Source organism: Amphibalanus amphitrite, unplaced genomic scaffold, assembly GCF_019059575.1.
Source record: "Amphibalanus amphitrite isolate SeventyFive unplaced genomic scaffold, NRLGWU_Aamphi_draft 000196F_arrow, whole genome shotgun sequence".
Lineage (NCBI taxonomy): Eukaryota > Metazoa > Arthropoda > Thecostraca > Balanomorpha > Balanidae > Amphibalanus > Amphibalanus amphitrite.
The window spans coordinates 657,640-673,931 of NW_024881691.1; the positions used below are offsets into that span (position 1 = coordinate 657,640).

General features: G+C 57.7%; 1 protein-coding gene across 1 annotated transcript; it reads right to left on the reverse strand.

Annotated features, from left to right (window-relative positions):
- Window positions 1–75: 75 nt before the first annotated feature.
- Window positions 76–7,771, reverse strand: LOC122384692 (lysine-specific demethylase 3B-like). Its single transcript, XM_043372335.1, has 3 exons — window positions 7,624–7,771; window positions 7,299–7,386; window positions 76–6,493 (listed from the first exon to the last, which is right to left on the reverse strand). Exons 1-3 carry the CDS (start codon window positions 7,720–7,722, stop codon window positions 1,023–1,025), a joined length of 5,658 nt encoding a protein of 1,885 aa, XP_043228270.1. The 5' UTR covers window positions 7,723–7,771; the 3' UTR covers window positions 76–1,022.
- Between the last annotated feature and the right edge of the window lie 8,521 nt (window positions 7,772–16,292).

The following is a 16,292-nucleotide window of genomic DNA, read 5'->3' on the forward strand; positions in this document are numbered from 1 at the left end:
ACGAGCCAGCGACCAGCGACCACGCGCATTTAAATGGCAGCAACGCCTCCACACTGGTCATCGCAGACCCACATAATAAGAACGATTTTATATTGCGTACCGAAAGGCGGCGGAGCACCCGGCGCCCCTTCAGTCGCATAAAACGGACAAGGCCTGGCCAGGGCCCTGTCAGACAGCCGGCGCTAGTCCGACAGAGCTACTGCGCGCCCCGCTACCGCACAATACGCCACTTCAAATACACACAATGTACACAGCGCTAAGAACAGGTCTGCCAACAGAGTGATAATGACAGTGCATTAACACGCGGTGTGACGAAAATGGCAGATGCTTTTTGCACTCAAAGGTTCACAGCATCCGACTTTCTGGCCGAAAATATGTCAATCACATTCAAGCTCATGGACTGAATGGAGCATCCCACCAGTCGTTTCACTATGTTTCGATTGCTCCAACTCGTCTGAGATAGAGACAAAGACACGGCGATACCTGGCACAAACAGGCAGTCGACAATGTCCCAGGGAGACTGCAGAAGTGTTTCCTTGCATTCAGCGTGTCTTATTGACTTGTAAGCGGACCTGGCAGTGTTTGGTACCAGAGGCAGGCAGGGAGGGAGGGAGGGAGGGAGGGGAGCGCTGAAGGAAGTTCAGGGACGGACGCTGGCGTCCAAAACACCGCTCCTATAACAGCCAGGCGTGCTGTGCTGTGCGACTGTCGGCGCCACCACGGTCTGCAGAGATCGCCCGAACTCGCCCCGTCCCGGCCGAGACAGACTCCGGCCATCCCGTCCCACGGCACACACACGGACACCGTCCCTGCCGGGACCAGGCACCTGCGACCCGTCCGTCCGTCCGACCGCTGGTGCCGGGTCCCGGGGTCGGGGACCTGGCACCTCCGACCCACCATAATCGCCGGTGCCGGGGTCACACCCCAAACCCGTCCTGACCGCCGGCAGCTGGCGGCCCGCACCTCACTGCCGCGGCGCCGCTCGGCGAGAAGAGCCGGGACCGCCGCCAGCAGCCGGCAGCTCAGCTGAGAGCGTCGTCCGCGCCGCGCTCCCCCTTCACGGTGGGCGCCGCGCTGTCGGCGCGCGCGGCGCCCAGCAGGCAGGAGACAGCGTCCTTCATGGCGTGGTAGATGATGTTCTTGATCTGCAGCTTGTCCTCGTGGTTGGTGTGCGTGTCGGAGAGGGAGCGGAACTCCTGCGTCAGGTCGAAGCAGTGGCCGATGTTCTCCGGCGAGACAAAGTCCTCGGCCACCTTGATGCACGAGTGCAGGTTGCGCACCTGGTGCGGCGCGCCAGCAGGGATGAACACGGCGTCGCCGGCACACTGCACGATCGGGTAGCCCTCGACGCGGTACTCCTCGTAGAGTCGGCGGCGCAGCGGGCCGTCCAAGTACCAGCTCTGGTCGTGGATCGGGTCGTGGTGCGGCTCCAGCTGGTCCCCGCGCTCAATGGCCACCTTGTTGAGCAGGTCTCGGATTTTGTCAGCGTCGGCGGCGTGGTAGATGTGCCACAGCGCGCCCGGCAGCTCGTCGCGCACGCGGCGCTTGGTCAGCTGGTCGCAGCCGGCCTCGTCGATGGCCCGCAGCGCCTCGGCGTTGTCGGCGTCGCCGTCGGCCGGGATGCCCACGTACACCATGATGTTGACGGCGTCAGACACGTCCAGGTGCAGGTTGGTGGAGGCCTTGCTCGGGTGCAGCGCGCACCCGTAGGCGATGTACATCTTGGGCCCCAGGTCGGGCCGCACGAAGATGTCCGGCAGACAGGAGGCGAGGTTGAGCCGACCGTCCCGGCGCGTGTACTCGGTCATCGGCAGCACCGACATCAGGTCAGAGAAGCGGCGCGGCATCATGTCAGCAAAGTCCTCGCCCGGCGGCCAGTCCTTCAGCTTCAGGATCATAGGCTGGCCCTTGTCGTCGCGCAGCCGGCGCGTCACGCTCTCGAAGCCCTCCCAGAAGCGACGCATCGGCTGGTTGGGCACGATGTTGCCCGTGCGACAGTTGATGAGGTCGTTGCGCACGTCGCCAAAGTCGCGGATGAAGGCGTCCACCGACCACAGCGAGCGGTCCAGGCCGCCGCCGATGTTGGAGCACAGCACCGGCTGGCCGCGCTTCCACTGGTCGCGGAACAGGCGCTCGCTGTCCGGCGCCGTGGACTCGTGCAGCCGCAGCAGCTTCCCGTCGCAGAGCCACGCGTGGCGCACGTTCGGGTACAGCCGGGTCGACTCACCCAGCGTCATGATCCGGATCGGAAGCCGCTCGCGGAAGCCGCGCCGGCTGGTGGCGCGCCGCACAAAGTGCTGCAGTGCCGCCGGGCCGGCGGCCGCGTGGCTGGCCGGCGCGGCCGCCCCGCAGCGCGCCGACACCTTGTCCAGCAGCTCGTCCAGCAAGTCGCCCATGGACCAGCCGGGGCGGCGCGGCCGCTCCTTGCGCGCCGGCCGCGGCCTGGCGTCTGCCGACGCGCCCGGTACGAGCAGCCTCCGCAGCGCCAGCGAGCCGCCGCCGCCGTCCGAGCCGTCCGAGTCGCTGTCACTGTCGTCCGAGGACAGCCGGGAGAGCGCCACGTCGGCCAGCAGCGAGAGCGTGCCGCCGGCCGGCGGGCGCGCCGCGCCGCCCGGCGCCGGCTCCGCCTTCACGGCATCGGCTTTGGCGGCGGTCTCGGCCGCCTCGGCCTGCAGCTTTTTGGCCAGCTCGCAGTCGCAGCTGAGCGGCAGGCCGGCCAGCTGGCGCGCCTCGTGCACCTGTCGGTTCAGTGTCTGCAGTGCGTCACCGGCCACAATCTGCGTCAGCATCAGCCGCTCCTGCTGGTGCGGCCGCGCGCCGCACAGTAGCCACCGGAACTGGTCGCGCTCCGGCGGCGGGTCGCCGAAGCTGCGCGCCGTGCCGTCTCGCCGGCCCCGGTAGCAGTCCACGCAGACGGCGAAACCGCACCGCGAGCACACCCAGTGCACGTTGAACAGCGTCGTCTCGCACACGTCACACATCTCGCGGCAGCCCTGCACGACCCGCTTCCAGGCGACCGTCTGGTCGTCGCCCATGTGCGCGCGACGCGCAGCCTCCTCCTCGGACACCAGGTCACAGAACTGGTTACCGACGTGCGCCAGCAGAAACTTGGCGATCTCAGGCTGCATGGTGGGCGGGCCGGCCGCGCTGGCGCGCCACAGCCGGTCGCTCTCGCCGCCAGAGTCGGTGAACGGGTCGCAGAAGCCGGCAACGGCCAGCTGACCGGTGCGCGTGTAACGCACCTTGCGGAACGCTGTGAACCGGCAGTAGATGCCCGACGGCTTGTTGTGTCGCTGGGTGGGCACCGCGCGGCACTCGCGGCACCGAGGCAGCTTGTACGTGATCTGACAGCAAAAGTTGGTCTGCGTGAACTTTTCGCCCGACTTTTTCAGTGCCATCACGGAGGGCCGCTTCACGGCCTCCCCGCCCGGGCTAGCGGCCGACCTCTTCCTCGGTTTGCCGGGGCTCTTCTTGATGGCGGCGGCCGCCTTGGTGGCGGCGGCGGCGGCGCGCGGCGCCAGCACACCGTTGGACGCGGCCGCGTCGCCGTCGCCCGAGGAACTGTCTCCCGCCGCCGGCGGCGTCCGGTCGCCGTTCGTTGGCGGCGAGCCGTCCACCTCGGCCGGCGAGGAGCCCTCCGTCTCCGTCCCGGTCTGCTCCGGCCAGCCACCCGCCCCGGCCGGCTCAGCCGGCGCTGTGCCGTCCGCCTCCGGCCCTCCCGCAGCACCCGGAGCTGTCTCAGCGGCGTCACTGGCCTCTGTCCCCGCTGTACCAGCCGCCTCCGTTCCTGCTGTACCAGCCGCCTCCATTCCTGCTGTACCAGCCGCCTCTGTTCCTGCTGTACCAGCCGCCTCCGTCCGTACTGATCTGATCGATCCAGTCCCTTCTGCCCCCGGCGCCTCTGTCGGTACCGTTCCAGCCGCCTCTGTCCCCGCTGTACCAGCCGGCTCTGTCCCCGCTGTACCAGCCGGCTCTGTTCCCGCTGTACCAGCCGGCTCTGTCCCCACTGTACCAGCCGGCTCTGTCCCCGCTGTACCAGCCGGCTCTGTCCCCGCTGTGCCAGCCGGCTTTTCCGCTGCCGTTTCAACCATCTCGGTTGCCGTCGTTCCGACCGTCTCAGTCTCTGCTGCACCAACAGGCTCGGTCCATGCTGCACCAGCCGTCTCTGTCTCTGTCGTTCCAGCCGCTCCGTTCGGCGTTTTTCCGTCGGTCTCGGCCGGTGTGCCGTCCGCCGGTCCCTGAGGAGAGGTGTTTGCCGGGACGGGGGCGCCGTGCACACCACCCTCCCGCGGACCGTCCGCCACCTCACAGCTCGCCAAGCGACTCAGCCACGCCTTCTTGCCCTTATGAGTGGGACTGGCAGCGGTGGACGGGAAAGGAATGGCCGCAGCTGCAGGAACGGGGTCAGCAGCTGCAGGGAAGGGGTCGGGAACAGCTGCAGGGACGGGATCGAGGACAGCCGCAGGGATTGGGTCGGGGACAGCCGCAGGGATTGGGTCGGGAGCAGCTGCAAGGATTGGGTCGGCAGCTGCAGGAACGGGGTCGGCAGCCACACGGACGGGGTCGCGGACAGCTGCAGGGATTGGGTCGGGCACAGCTGCGGATATGGGATCGGTAACAGCTGCAGGGATGGCTTCATAGGCCGCTGTAGGATTGGCGTCGGCAGCTGCAGGGATGGGGTCGGCAACTGTGGGGATGGGGTCGGGAGCAGTTGTAAAGATGGGATCGGCAGCTGTTAGGATGGGGTCGGCCGCAGCTGTATTGACGGGGTCGGCAGCTACAGGGATGGCATCGGGAGCAGCCGTAGGGATGGGGTCAGCCACAGCTGTAGGGATAGCGTCGGGAGCGGCAGTTATAGGGATGGGAGCGCCAGCTGTAGTAATGGCGTCGGGGGCAGCTAAAGAGATGGTGTTTTTGGCGGCTGCAGGGATACAGTCGGGAGAAGCTGCGAAGACGGGATCGGCACCTGTAGGGATGGGGTCGGCCACAGCTGTAGGGATGGCGTCGAGAGCGGCAGCTGCAGGGATGGCGTCGGGGGCAGCTATAGGGATGGGGGCGCCATCAGTGGGGATGCGGTCAGCAGCTGCAGGGATGTGGTCGGCAGCAGTAGGGATGGGGTCGACAGCTGTACGGTCAAGGTCGAGGGCAGCTGCAGGGATGCGGTTGGGAGCAGTTGTAAAGATGGTGTCGGCAGCCGCAGGGATGGGTTCGGCCACACCTGTGGGGACTGGGTCGGGAGCTCCAAGGATCGCGTTGGCCGCAGCTGTAGGGACGGGCTCTTTGGCGGCTGTAGGGATGGGGTCTTTGGCGGCTGTAGGTATGGGGTCGGCAGCTATAGGGATGGACTGGGAGACAGCTGTAGGGATGGGATTAGTAACACTTGCAGGAGCGGGATCGAGGGCAGTTGTAAAGATAGGGTCGGCAGCTGCAGGGATAGGTTCGGCTACAGCTGTTGGGACGGGTTCAGCAGCTACAGGGATGGCGTCGGCTGCAGCTGTATGGATGGGGTCGGCAGCTGTGGGGACGGGGTTGGGAGCAGTTACAGGAATAGTGTCTGTCGCGGCTGCAGGGACGGGGTCGGTCACGGCTGTGGGGACGGGGTAGGCAGCTGCAGGGATGGCGTCGGGAGGGGCTGCAGGGACGGTGTCTGTCGCGGCTGTGGGGACGGGGTCGGCAGCTGTGGGGATGGCGTCGGGAGCAGCTGCAGGGACGGGGTCGGTCGCGGCTGTGGGGACGGGGTCGGCAGCTGCAGGGATGGCGTCGGGAGGGGCTGCAGGGACGGTGTCTGTCGCGGCTGTGGGTACGGGGTCGGCAGCTGCATGGATGGCGTCGGGAGCAGCTGCAGGGGCGGTGTCTGTCGCGGCTGTAGGGACGGTGTCTGTCGCGGCTGTGGGTACGGGGTCGGCAGCTGTGGGGATGGCGTCGGACGATGCCGTAGGGCCAGGGACAGGTGCAGGGCTGGGGCTGGGGCTGGGGGTGGAGAAGGTGGCAGCCGTGGACGCAGCTGAGCGGGTGGGGTTGAATGCGGCCGAGGGGGCACTTGTGCGGCAGCCACTGACGGCTGACGCGGGAGAGTAACGGGCAGCGCTGTCACCGTTCACCGGATCGGCGGCTACGGGCGGCACGTGTACGGCAGAGGGCGCGGCACTGCGCCCCGCGGCGGCTGGGTCGGCGAGTGCGGGGCCGGAGACTGGAGGGGCCGGCGCGGGGCCGGTGGGGCTCACCGGCACTGTGCTCCCCGGACCGGTCCGCACACAGGCGCGCTTGGCCGCCGGTCGGTCGGTCGGCTGGCCGGCGGGCCGCTTAGTGGCCGCCTGGTCGACAGGGCCGCTCTGGCGAGGAGCGGCGCTACTGTCCAGCGGACCGAGCTCCGCCGCCGGCGCCCGGACCGAGTTTGCCGCCGCCGGCGGGCCGCGGAGACTCGGAGGGCCCGGCCTCGCCCTGGGGGCCTTCCCAACAGCCGAGGGAGGACCCGTGCCGGGCGGCACTGAACCTGACGGAGGTGGAACGGCACGGTCAGCATCGCAGAAGAAATAAAGCCGATACTACTGAGAGAACGTGGCAACGCGATGTTACGCGCAAAAATGCGTCCGACAGAACAGGAAGCGTAGAGGCGTTACAAAAAACATGACTTTTCTCCAAGCAGCAAACAAGGTATGCAATTATACATGGCACCAGTATTGCTGCATGCAGAGAACCACCCAGCCGGTCTACCGGTCCCCAATACCCTCCCGACAGCCTCCTCTGCTGTCCATCAGTCCATCTGCTGAACTAACAGCCCTCCGTCTGTCTATCAGTCCCTAATGACCTCATGCAGTCCCCACTGCCGGACTACCAGTCCCCACTGCCGGTCTACCAGTCCCCATTGCCGGTCTACCAGTCCCCACTGCCGGACTACCAGTCCCCACTGCCGGACTACCAGTCCCCACTGCCGGTCTACCAGTCCCCATTGCCGGTCTACCACTCCCCATTGCCGGTCTACCAGTCCCCACTGCCGGACTACCAGTCCCCACTGCCGGACTACCAGTCCCCACTGCCGGACTACCAGTCCCCACTGCCGGTCTACCAGTCCCCATTGCCGGACTACCAGTCCCCACTGCCGGACTACCAGTCCCCACTGCCGGTCTACCAGTCCCCACTGCCGGTCTAACACTCCCCACTGCCGGTCTAACACTCCCCACTGCCGGACTACCAGTCCCACTGCCGGTCTACCAGTCCCACTGCCGGACTACCAGTCCCCACTGCCGGTCTACCAGTACCACTGCTGGTCTATCGGCCCCTCCGCTCGGTGGTCGTACCTGGCGCGGCCGGCGGCTGACGGCTGACGGGCAGAGTCCGAGCCGATGGCGGCGGCCGACCGGTCGGTAGCGCCATCCCCTGCCGAGCCTGCGGTACACCCACCGCCGGTCAGAGCTCAGGAAAGGTGACCTTGCGCTCTCTCTCCCGGACCGGCGACACGAAGCTCAGGGAAACCGACTGCCTATGGTGACATGGTCCGCCAGTGTTATTGCCGGCGGCGACGTAATGAATGTGACTAATCAGCAAACGGCAATGACACAATGGGTGACGCAGAGAACACGAGGCCCTGAGCCGCGCCACCGCTCGCTCCCCTCCGGCACCCACCTCGCGCTGCTGGCGGGCCGCCTTCTGCTGCAGCAGCTGGATGGAGTGCGCCAGCTGCTGCCGCCGCTCCGTCTCCAGTCGGATGTCCTCGCGGGGCATCCGACTGGAGACTGCCAGCAGCGCAGACACACCGCCGCGGCCGGCCGACTCCCGGCTGAGGAGGGAGGCGGGCGCGTCAGCGGCGACTGGGCAGTGCACAGGTCAGCGCCAGTGGCGACGGGGCGCGGCACCGGTCAGCGCCAGTGAGCACTGGGCACGGCGCCGGTCAGCGTTAATGAGCACAGCACAGGTCAACCACAGCACAGGTCAGCGTCTCGGCTCAGTGGGAAGTGACGGGACGGAGACCCCCCCCCCCCCCCCCGGCCCGGCGGTCACTGACGGGACGATAACACCTCCCCGGCCCGCCCGGTGGGCAGTGACGGGACGGAGGCCCCACCCCGGCCGGTGGCCAGTGACGGGACGGAGGCCCCACCCCGGCCCGGCGATCTGCCGGTAGTGTGTTCATCCCGCTGGCAGCCGTCCATGTCTCAGCGATTTCCACAGGCAGGTGAGCGAGAACAATGGCAAGCACCCAATGAAAGCATCCAGATAACTGAAAATAAGTCCAGTGCAAAAACAGACATAATCTAATCTGATTTGCCTATCCCTCAGGTACTGAGATAGACAACGTGAATGTGTATATAAGGGCTGTTAAAACGAATTTAGGAAAAGCAGCTATATCCCAGATCTGGGAACATGACTCACGTGGTGCGATATTCTCTTTATTTTTACTTTTGACCATTAAGTGACCCGTTTCCCCACCTGACTGGTGACGATCCGCCTCGCAATCCTACCCGTCTGTCCGGCGCCCCTACCCGTCTGTCCGGCGCCCCTATCCGTCTGTCCGGCGCCCCTAGCCGTCTGTCCGGCGCCGTACCTGGGTGGTCGCCGGCCGGGCGGCACGCCGTACCGGACCAGCCGTGGCGGCGGCGGCAGCTCCTGCTGGGAGCCGGGCGCCGGCCGCGCCGCCGCCGGACGCTGGTTCTCGTCAGCCATCGCAGCTCCTCCGGCCAGCAGCCGCTGGGTGCCGAGACTCGGGCCAGTCCGACCACAGCTCAGCAGCTCAGTGACAGTAACACTGAAACAGAGACAAAGCCACTGCATAAAGCATCATAACTGAACATAGCCAGCTCATCAATAGTACACCTGTTTTATTTAACCTACTAAATTATTCAGCCATATTTCCAAAAGCATTACAAGTTACTGATTTTCTTTTTATGAGTAAGCAAAATAATGAAAAGAGGACAAGCACATTTTATATTAAATATCAGAAAGGAGAGAGAGAGAGAGAGAGAGAGAGAACACACACACACACACATACAGGCAGACAGACAGACAGACAAGTCAGGAGGCAGACAAAGACAGCGAAGGACAGCTCTGTCCCATAGCTAAGTTGGTACAGGGCATGGTGCAATTACATGGTACCTAGGGGTTGGGGCCCATGCAACAAGCTCTCCTTTTGTGGGCCTTGGCTCCGCCAGTCTGTCCACCGTTACAATTAAGCTAAATTTATGTAAACAAGAATGAGACTGATCGACAAACAAGAGACAGGGAGAGAGAGACACTCCCAGCAAATGCTTTATTTACTCTGATACCTGCACATCTGTGAATGCCAATATCATAATACATGGTGCTCAAAACCATAAATAGGCAATGAGAACACTTCATCAGATTGGAACATGAACTGTAGATGATATGCCAATAATCGCAATATATTTCTTTATTGTTGCATGCAGTGCAGGTATATTTTTATCAAACACTTATCTGATAAGATAATTTTATGATGTTTTTTACCACCCAGAAATGCAAAGATTAAAGGTGTTTAGAAAAAAAACAGCAGTAATAACAGATATATATCTTATTTTGAGCAATAGTAATAAATAATAATCAAACACAGCAGGATACTCAGTAGTGGCTTTCAGTAGTGGATACAATACTCAGGACTTGGCTTTCAAGACTGAACCAGTGCGGACGTGCCTCGCGAGCTCCTGCGGCGTTGCTGGGTATTGCTCTTCTCTTGCTCATCCCCATCCTCAAGCATTTCCAGCGGCCACCCCCACAAACAGGACACAATTTTTTTACATAGTTCATTGCGTGAAAAACAATGACTTTGCAACATTCACCACCACCAAAAAAGAAACACTTAACTCAACCACTAGGGTCGTCGGCGTCTGCGGTATCTGGGGCTTCGGCGCAATTGTCGTCGGTTGATAACACGGGAAGTATGGCGAGTTTGCAATCCACGCAGCCGATTTGTGAGGTTGATATTGCCACGGATATTGCAAGTGGTGGTGTGCCCGAGAGTGAGGAAACCTCGTCGGCGCAGGAGGAAGTGGTGAGTTGTGCTGGGGAAAAAGGTAGGGACATAAAGCGCCTGGACAGTGATGTCTACAAACCATGGGGTTCACGTTCCAGATCCAACAGCGGGACATGCAGTAACGGGGAAGATGGAGATGCTACATGCAAGGGTGGACCGGGTAAAATGACATGTGGAGAAGAGGTCAAAGATGGGGGTCCGGGCGTGCAATGTGATGTATGCTTGGGCTGGTTTCATCCGGAGTGTCAATCGATTCCCAAGGCAGCACATTCCGCGTTGAAGAGGTTCAAAATCCTTTCTTGGATCTGCGCTGCATGTAAGCAATCGTTCGTTAAAGGAGGAGTGCAGAAGGGTTCGGAGCAGGCAAGTGCGAGTAAGATTGCACACCTAGAAACAAAGGTCGAACACCTTGAGGTTGTCATCAAAGAGTCTCTCCAGGAGATACATGCATCAATGGTTAGGCATGCCGAAACAGCCAGTGCCCAGTCAAAGCAAGTCGAGCAGGCAATCCAGGCAGTAGAACTCCAAGAGAACACATATGCGCAGGACGTAAAAGGTACTTGCAATGACATGGTCAAGCAGGTTGCAGCTAGGATAGATGCAATCCAGCTCCCAACTACACCACTGACACAGAACACCAATAATGACATGCTCTCTCGACTTACCATCGCAGTACAGTCAATCCAGTCAATGATTGAGGATCATGCAAAGTTACTAGTTGAGTCCAAAAAGACTCTTGAAACTGTGGCACAGGAACAGGGTCAACAGAGGGCCACCTTTGCAGAGGTCGTAAAGAGACAAGAGGGAAGGACCCTGCAAATCTCTGGCGGGGCTGGGGGTCAAGATCAAGATCCAGTCCCACAGACTCATACTGACTACAGACAGATCATGAGGTTAGAACTCAAAGAGATGGAGGAGAGGAAAAAGAGGGTATCATCTTTGGTAGTACGAGGTTTGCGTGTTGGATCGGCTGGTGAGGCAGCCACAAAGTTTGGGGAGGTAATCTATGCTCTCACTGGGGAGCGCACAACCTGGACTGAGGTGTGCCGAATCAGGACCGACACAGATCTGTTCAGGGGAAATGTCCGCGACAATCGCATGAGGAGGCTGATCCTGGAAAAAGCAAAAACTCTGAAGGACTCTCAGTACTCACACATTTTCATTAAGCGTGATCTTACCTTCCTCCAGAGACAGGAGCTGAGGGCCAGATACCCTCCTCGTTCTCCACGTCCGGGGCCCATTGCTCCTCGGTACCAGGAGACAGTTCCTAAGCAGGTGATGTCTCGCTTGGGGACATCACCTGTTCCAGCCACGGCCGACCCCTCGCATGCAGCTTGTGCAGCGCCGGGCGCCGACCCGGGGAACCGTGTTGATGGGCAAAGGTTCCCCCTTCCAGAACGCGAGGGAAACTGATTTGGAAAGGTGAAGCTCCGCGGACATATACAGTACAAATAGCATGTTGCAATGTGAATGGCTTAAGCAGTAAGGTCGGACTACTGCCAGACTTTCTTATTGATCCATTTCAGACCGATCTTTTACTGATAACTGAAACCCATCTTACACCACTAGTATCGGATGCCACTATAGCTATCCCTGGTTATTTGCTTTTCCGTAATGACTCAGGAAGCACGCCTAAGCATGGAGTGTGCATGTATGTCCGAGAATCTTTCAAGGTTGACCAGGTAGATTCCTCCCAAGACAACTGTCTTTTGCTGAGACTAGCAGATTGTGATATCTATGTATATGTGGTGTACAGGCCCCCTTCTAACTCTCACGCTCAGAATCAGATTCTGGCAGACTTTATTCTCCACAGTTGTGCAGACAAGGAGGTTGTCATACTTGGGGATTTCAACCTGCCTTCCATCACATGGTCCCCAACACATTCTGAAACCACACATTCAGCAGTCGAGAGAATGTTTATTGACACATTTAACACAATAGGTCTCACACAATGGATATTTGAGAGCACCTTTCCAAGATCAGGCAACATACTCGATCTGTTGTTAACTTCTGAGGTGGATAGGTTAGGAGCGGTTCAAGTCCACGCGCCTCCACCAGGCTGTGATCATTGTAGCATCCACTGTGATTATGTCTTTGATGTAGACAGAGAGGCAGCCTTGAAGGGCCACTGCAGAGTGCTGTGGCATCGTGGCCACTATGGAGTGATCAATGCGGAGCTGGAGGGCATTGACTGGGGAACAGAATTCTCACAGCTTTCCTCGCACGAAGCATTCACAAAATTGCTGTCCATCATGAACCCACTCATAGACCGACACGTTCCAAGAAGGATGCACGACACTAGACCAATGAAACCCCCCTGGAAGTCAAACCCTCCATCGTCTTTGAAGCGCCTGCGTAGGGAAGCATGGCAAGCTTACAAGGATATCAGATCCATGCTTGGCAGAAAGTCGCCTGAGACGTGCTTGGCACTGAAAACATTTCTCGAGACCAACAATAACATACGATCCTACGCTCATAGGTCCCAGATAGAGTACGAAAGGTCATTGATAGCAAGATCCAAAGCAAATCCGAAACTTCTTCACTCTTACATGAGACATAAAAAGCAATTCCGCTCCTCCGTGGGTCCACTGCGCATGGACCCAAACACCATTTCTGATGATCCGGGGGAAATGGCAGACTGTCTTCTTCGTGCTTTTGCTGACATTCACACTGCTGCGGTGCCGGAGGAGCCGGCTCCTCATCAGCGTTGCGAGGCCGCACTTAGCGAGATCGAGTTCGGCCCCTCTGACGTACGCACACTACTCACCGGTCTAGATCCAAACTCAGCCATGGGACTGGACGGGCTGCACCCAAGACTGTTGAGGTCTTGTGCCAATACCCTCACCAGTCCCTTGTATATTATCTTCCGTCGGTCCCTTCTAGAGGGGAAGCTTCCTCGAGCCTGGAAGTCATCACTGATTGTGCCTATCTTTAAGAAAGGTTCCCGTCACGACCCTCAGAACTACAGGCCGGTTGCACTGACGTCAGTTGCTTGTAAGAGTCTTGAGAGATTGATCTTCCGTGGACTTTATGATTACTTCTGCGAAAATGCGATTCTCTCTGAGGAACAGTTTGGTTTCCGTCCAGGTCGCTCCACGGAGGACCAGCTGATTCTCACTTATGATGAAATCACTAGCGCGCTTGACTGTGGCCATCCTGTCGACCTCATCATGTTCGATTTCTCGAAAGCATTCGACGTGGTTTGTCATGCCATCCTCCTCGAGAAGCTAAGACAGATCGGTGTGCAGGGAAGGCTTCTTGACTGGCTGTATGATTTCTTGGTGGGAAGAGAAATGCAAGTGCTGGTTAAAGACACGACAAGCAAGCCAACAGAGGTGCTGAGTGGTGTACCACAGGGCTCCGTTCTAGGACCGATTTTGTTCCTATTGTACATAAATAACATCGCTTCAACTTTGACGAGTAGCTACAAGATATTCGCGGATGATTTGAAAGTGTATATGAAGATGGACAGAGAAGCCCCTCTGACTACAGCGGAAGATCTCCAGAGGGACATCGACCTACTGTACGACACAGCCACATCGTGGGGGCTGGCGCTTAACCTACGAAAGTGCGCTGTGCTTCATTTTCGGCGCCGATATCACGCCCAGTCCATCATTTCATACACATTGAATGGCACCGAAATACCGCACGTTTCGGCCTACACTGATCTGGGCGTCGCCGTGGATGACAGTTTAAAATTCCACGAGCACTGTGCCCTTGCTGCGAGAAAGGCTGGGGGCGTTGTCCATAACTTTCTTAGATCTACTCGCTGCCGATCACCTGACTTCATGATGTTCATTTGGAAGACACACATACGGCCCATTATTGAGTACGCTTCATCTGTGTGGAACAGTGGATATGTTCAAGATCTCAAGAAGTTAGAGAAAATCCAGAGACTATGGACGCGTAACACTCTGGGCCTCAAAGATACGTGCTATGGTGACAGGCTCAAAACACTTGATCTTTTTTCTGTGCAGGGTCGCCTTCTTCGTGCTGATATTTTGAAGTGCTGGAAAATATTTCATGGACACTGTCACATCTCGCCGGAGGATTTGTGGAGTCTGGAAGTAAATGGAAGAACACGTGGTCACAGACACAAGATCAAAGTCATCCGCGCGCATGTTGACGCGAGGTCCAGATACTTCACACACAGAGTCGTCAAAGAATGGAATAGCCTCCCGGGGTGGCTAGTGCAAGAAACCTCCCTGCAGAAATTCAAAGGAGGACTCGCAGAGGTGTTGGGCGCGAAACTTTACGATTACTCAGTCTAATGTTGCTACGTTATATGACAGATTACGATCGGTATAATGTCAAACCATTGGACCCCCCCCCCCCCTCCATGGTATGCGCCCTGTTCTTAACAAGCAAGGACAGGGTCAGATGCGCCATGGAGCTCCAATCGGTCATTCACCACTTGCCTCCTGATTTCTGCATTCCCACCATGCCTGGCCTTCCTTCACATGTCATTCACCCATTTGGTTTGCGGGTGAGACAGCATTTGCATTACACTTCACAGCCGTTTCTCTCTCTTTCTTTCTTTCTTTGTGAAGCATTAGCACCAACTACGAGTCGAGTTTGTCGACTTGTCGAGTTTCCACAACAATTCACACGCAGACGCACAACACCAGTTCCCTGACTCAAGGCCCACCCACTGGCCCCAGCTTGTGTCCAACTATATTCTTTGGAATTGGCGCGTCTCTGAACGACTTGGGTTTCCCTCCTTCTCACTCCTCTCCTAAGAGCAAGGCTGAGGAAACCCAACAGGTGAGTTAACAGGTGAGTTTAGTCTAAAGCAGGCATCACACTTGTTTTTTTTTTGTTTTTTTTCTTTGCAACCAAGCCCCAAGGAGAGCCACTATACCCAGAGGATGCTTTCTAGTCAAACCAGACCACGCGACACCACGCAACTCTACGCCCCAAGTTACCCCTGTCAATGAAGTGATTTTCAGCGGAATCCTAGGGGTCCGCGAATCTGTCGCTGAACGTCAATGTCAATAATTCGCTAAGTATACAGACGTCGATTCTGGTCATTTCCTAACTCCTAACCCAGTTAATGAAGTCCTGTCTCCATATAAGCTTATCACAAAGAAACCCAATAATCAACGTGCTCGCCTTTCCACACAAATCTCCTCTAATAAGCGTGGTTCTTGCTTGCCAAGCTCTATCGGTTTTATCTTGTGGTTATATTTATTGGGTTTTATAAGCAGCCTTGGTTCACTTCTTGGGCCACTTCAACTTCTTGCTTGCTTCTTGCCCTCGGCGTGTGGTCGGTGTGGTCGATTGCCGAGAAAATATAATGCACAATAATGACGCAACCTTTCTTCAAGGATGCTTGTTTACTTGAGCATACCATCTACAACACTAAAACACTGCCAAAAACAGATGACAACAAGCGGACCTTCATATCCCGCACCTGGCTCAGGGCTGCGAGAGAACAGATGGAACTGAAACGATGAGCCTTCACAAAACATAGTTCTAATTAACCCATGCAACACTTGCAAGGAATCCTATGCTTTCGACTTACTGATACGCACGGTGACAGTCGTCGATGTTTCTGGTGAGTGGTGGCTGGTGGGACGTTTCAGGTGAGTTTAAATAAAAATGACGAGTTTTTATCCAAAACGTGCATGTGTTTGGGCCCTCTCTGATGAAAAGCGATGCACATTAGGATGATGCACCCTTTTTATTCTGAATCGACATTCCTTTTTTAACTGATTGCCGTTTTTCCATAGTGAATCGCTCAACTGTGCACAGCATGGCGGTTAAAAATGTGTCGCAACTCATATTTCCTATTTGCGCCTGGCATGGTCGCAAATAGCTCAAGAAGGGAAAGAAAGGGGAAAAGAGAGAAATGAAAATGAGGTGTTGCTGAAGCTTGCAATGTGTGGCAGGGGATGCCAAATGTCGTCACCGACTGCAGGGGTGCCGAATTCAGCGCGGACCTCGAATATCATGCAAGATAGCCTGCAAAATTTGGGTTTCCGCCTTCTTTTCGCCTTCGGTGGATCACGTGATCAGTTTTTACTTACGTAAATGTGTTGGATAAATGTTCCTGTTCGAGTTATTGAGTGCTTTACGTAAAGGTTACCTCTTTGAGATCATATTTCATCTTTTCAGGCGTCGCATTTTTTGCCATTTTTAATATGGGGAAATCCATAGACTTATTAGCGACCCTTCCCGGTCGCTAATCGGGAAGAGTTCCCCATTACCTAACGTTTTTTTGCAATGGTTTGCCAAAATGCTTACTACAAATAAGTTAGTGAATATTGGGGCAGAAACTGACTATATTTTAATAGAAAAATGAACGATTTCT

Bases quoted from the DNA above. Each gene is read 5' to 3' on its own strand.
- LOC122384692 (XM_043372335.1), bottom strand. From the start codon at position 7,722: ATGCCCCGCGAGGACATCCGACTGGAGACGGAGCGGCGGCAGCAGCTG. The intron at 7,387-7,623 runs GTGGGTGCCGGA...GGTGTACCGCAG, and splicing joins CGGCCCGCCAGCAGCGCGAG to GCTCGGCAGGGGATGGCGCT. The intron at 6,494-7,298 runs GTACGACCACCG...CACCTCCGTCAG, and splicing joins TCAGCCGCCGGCCGCGCCAG to GTTCAGTGCCGCCCGGCACG.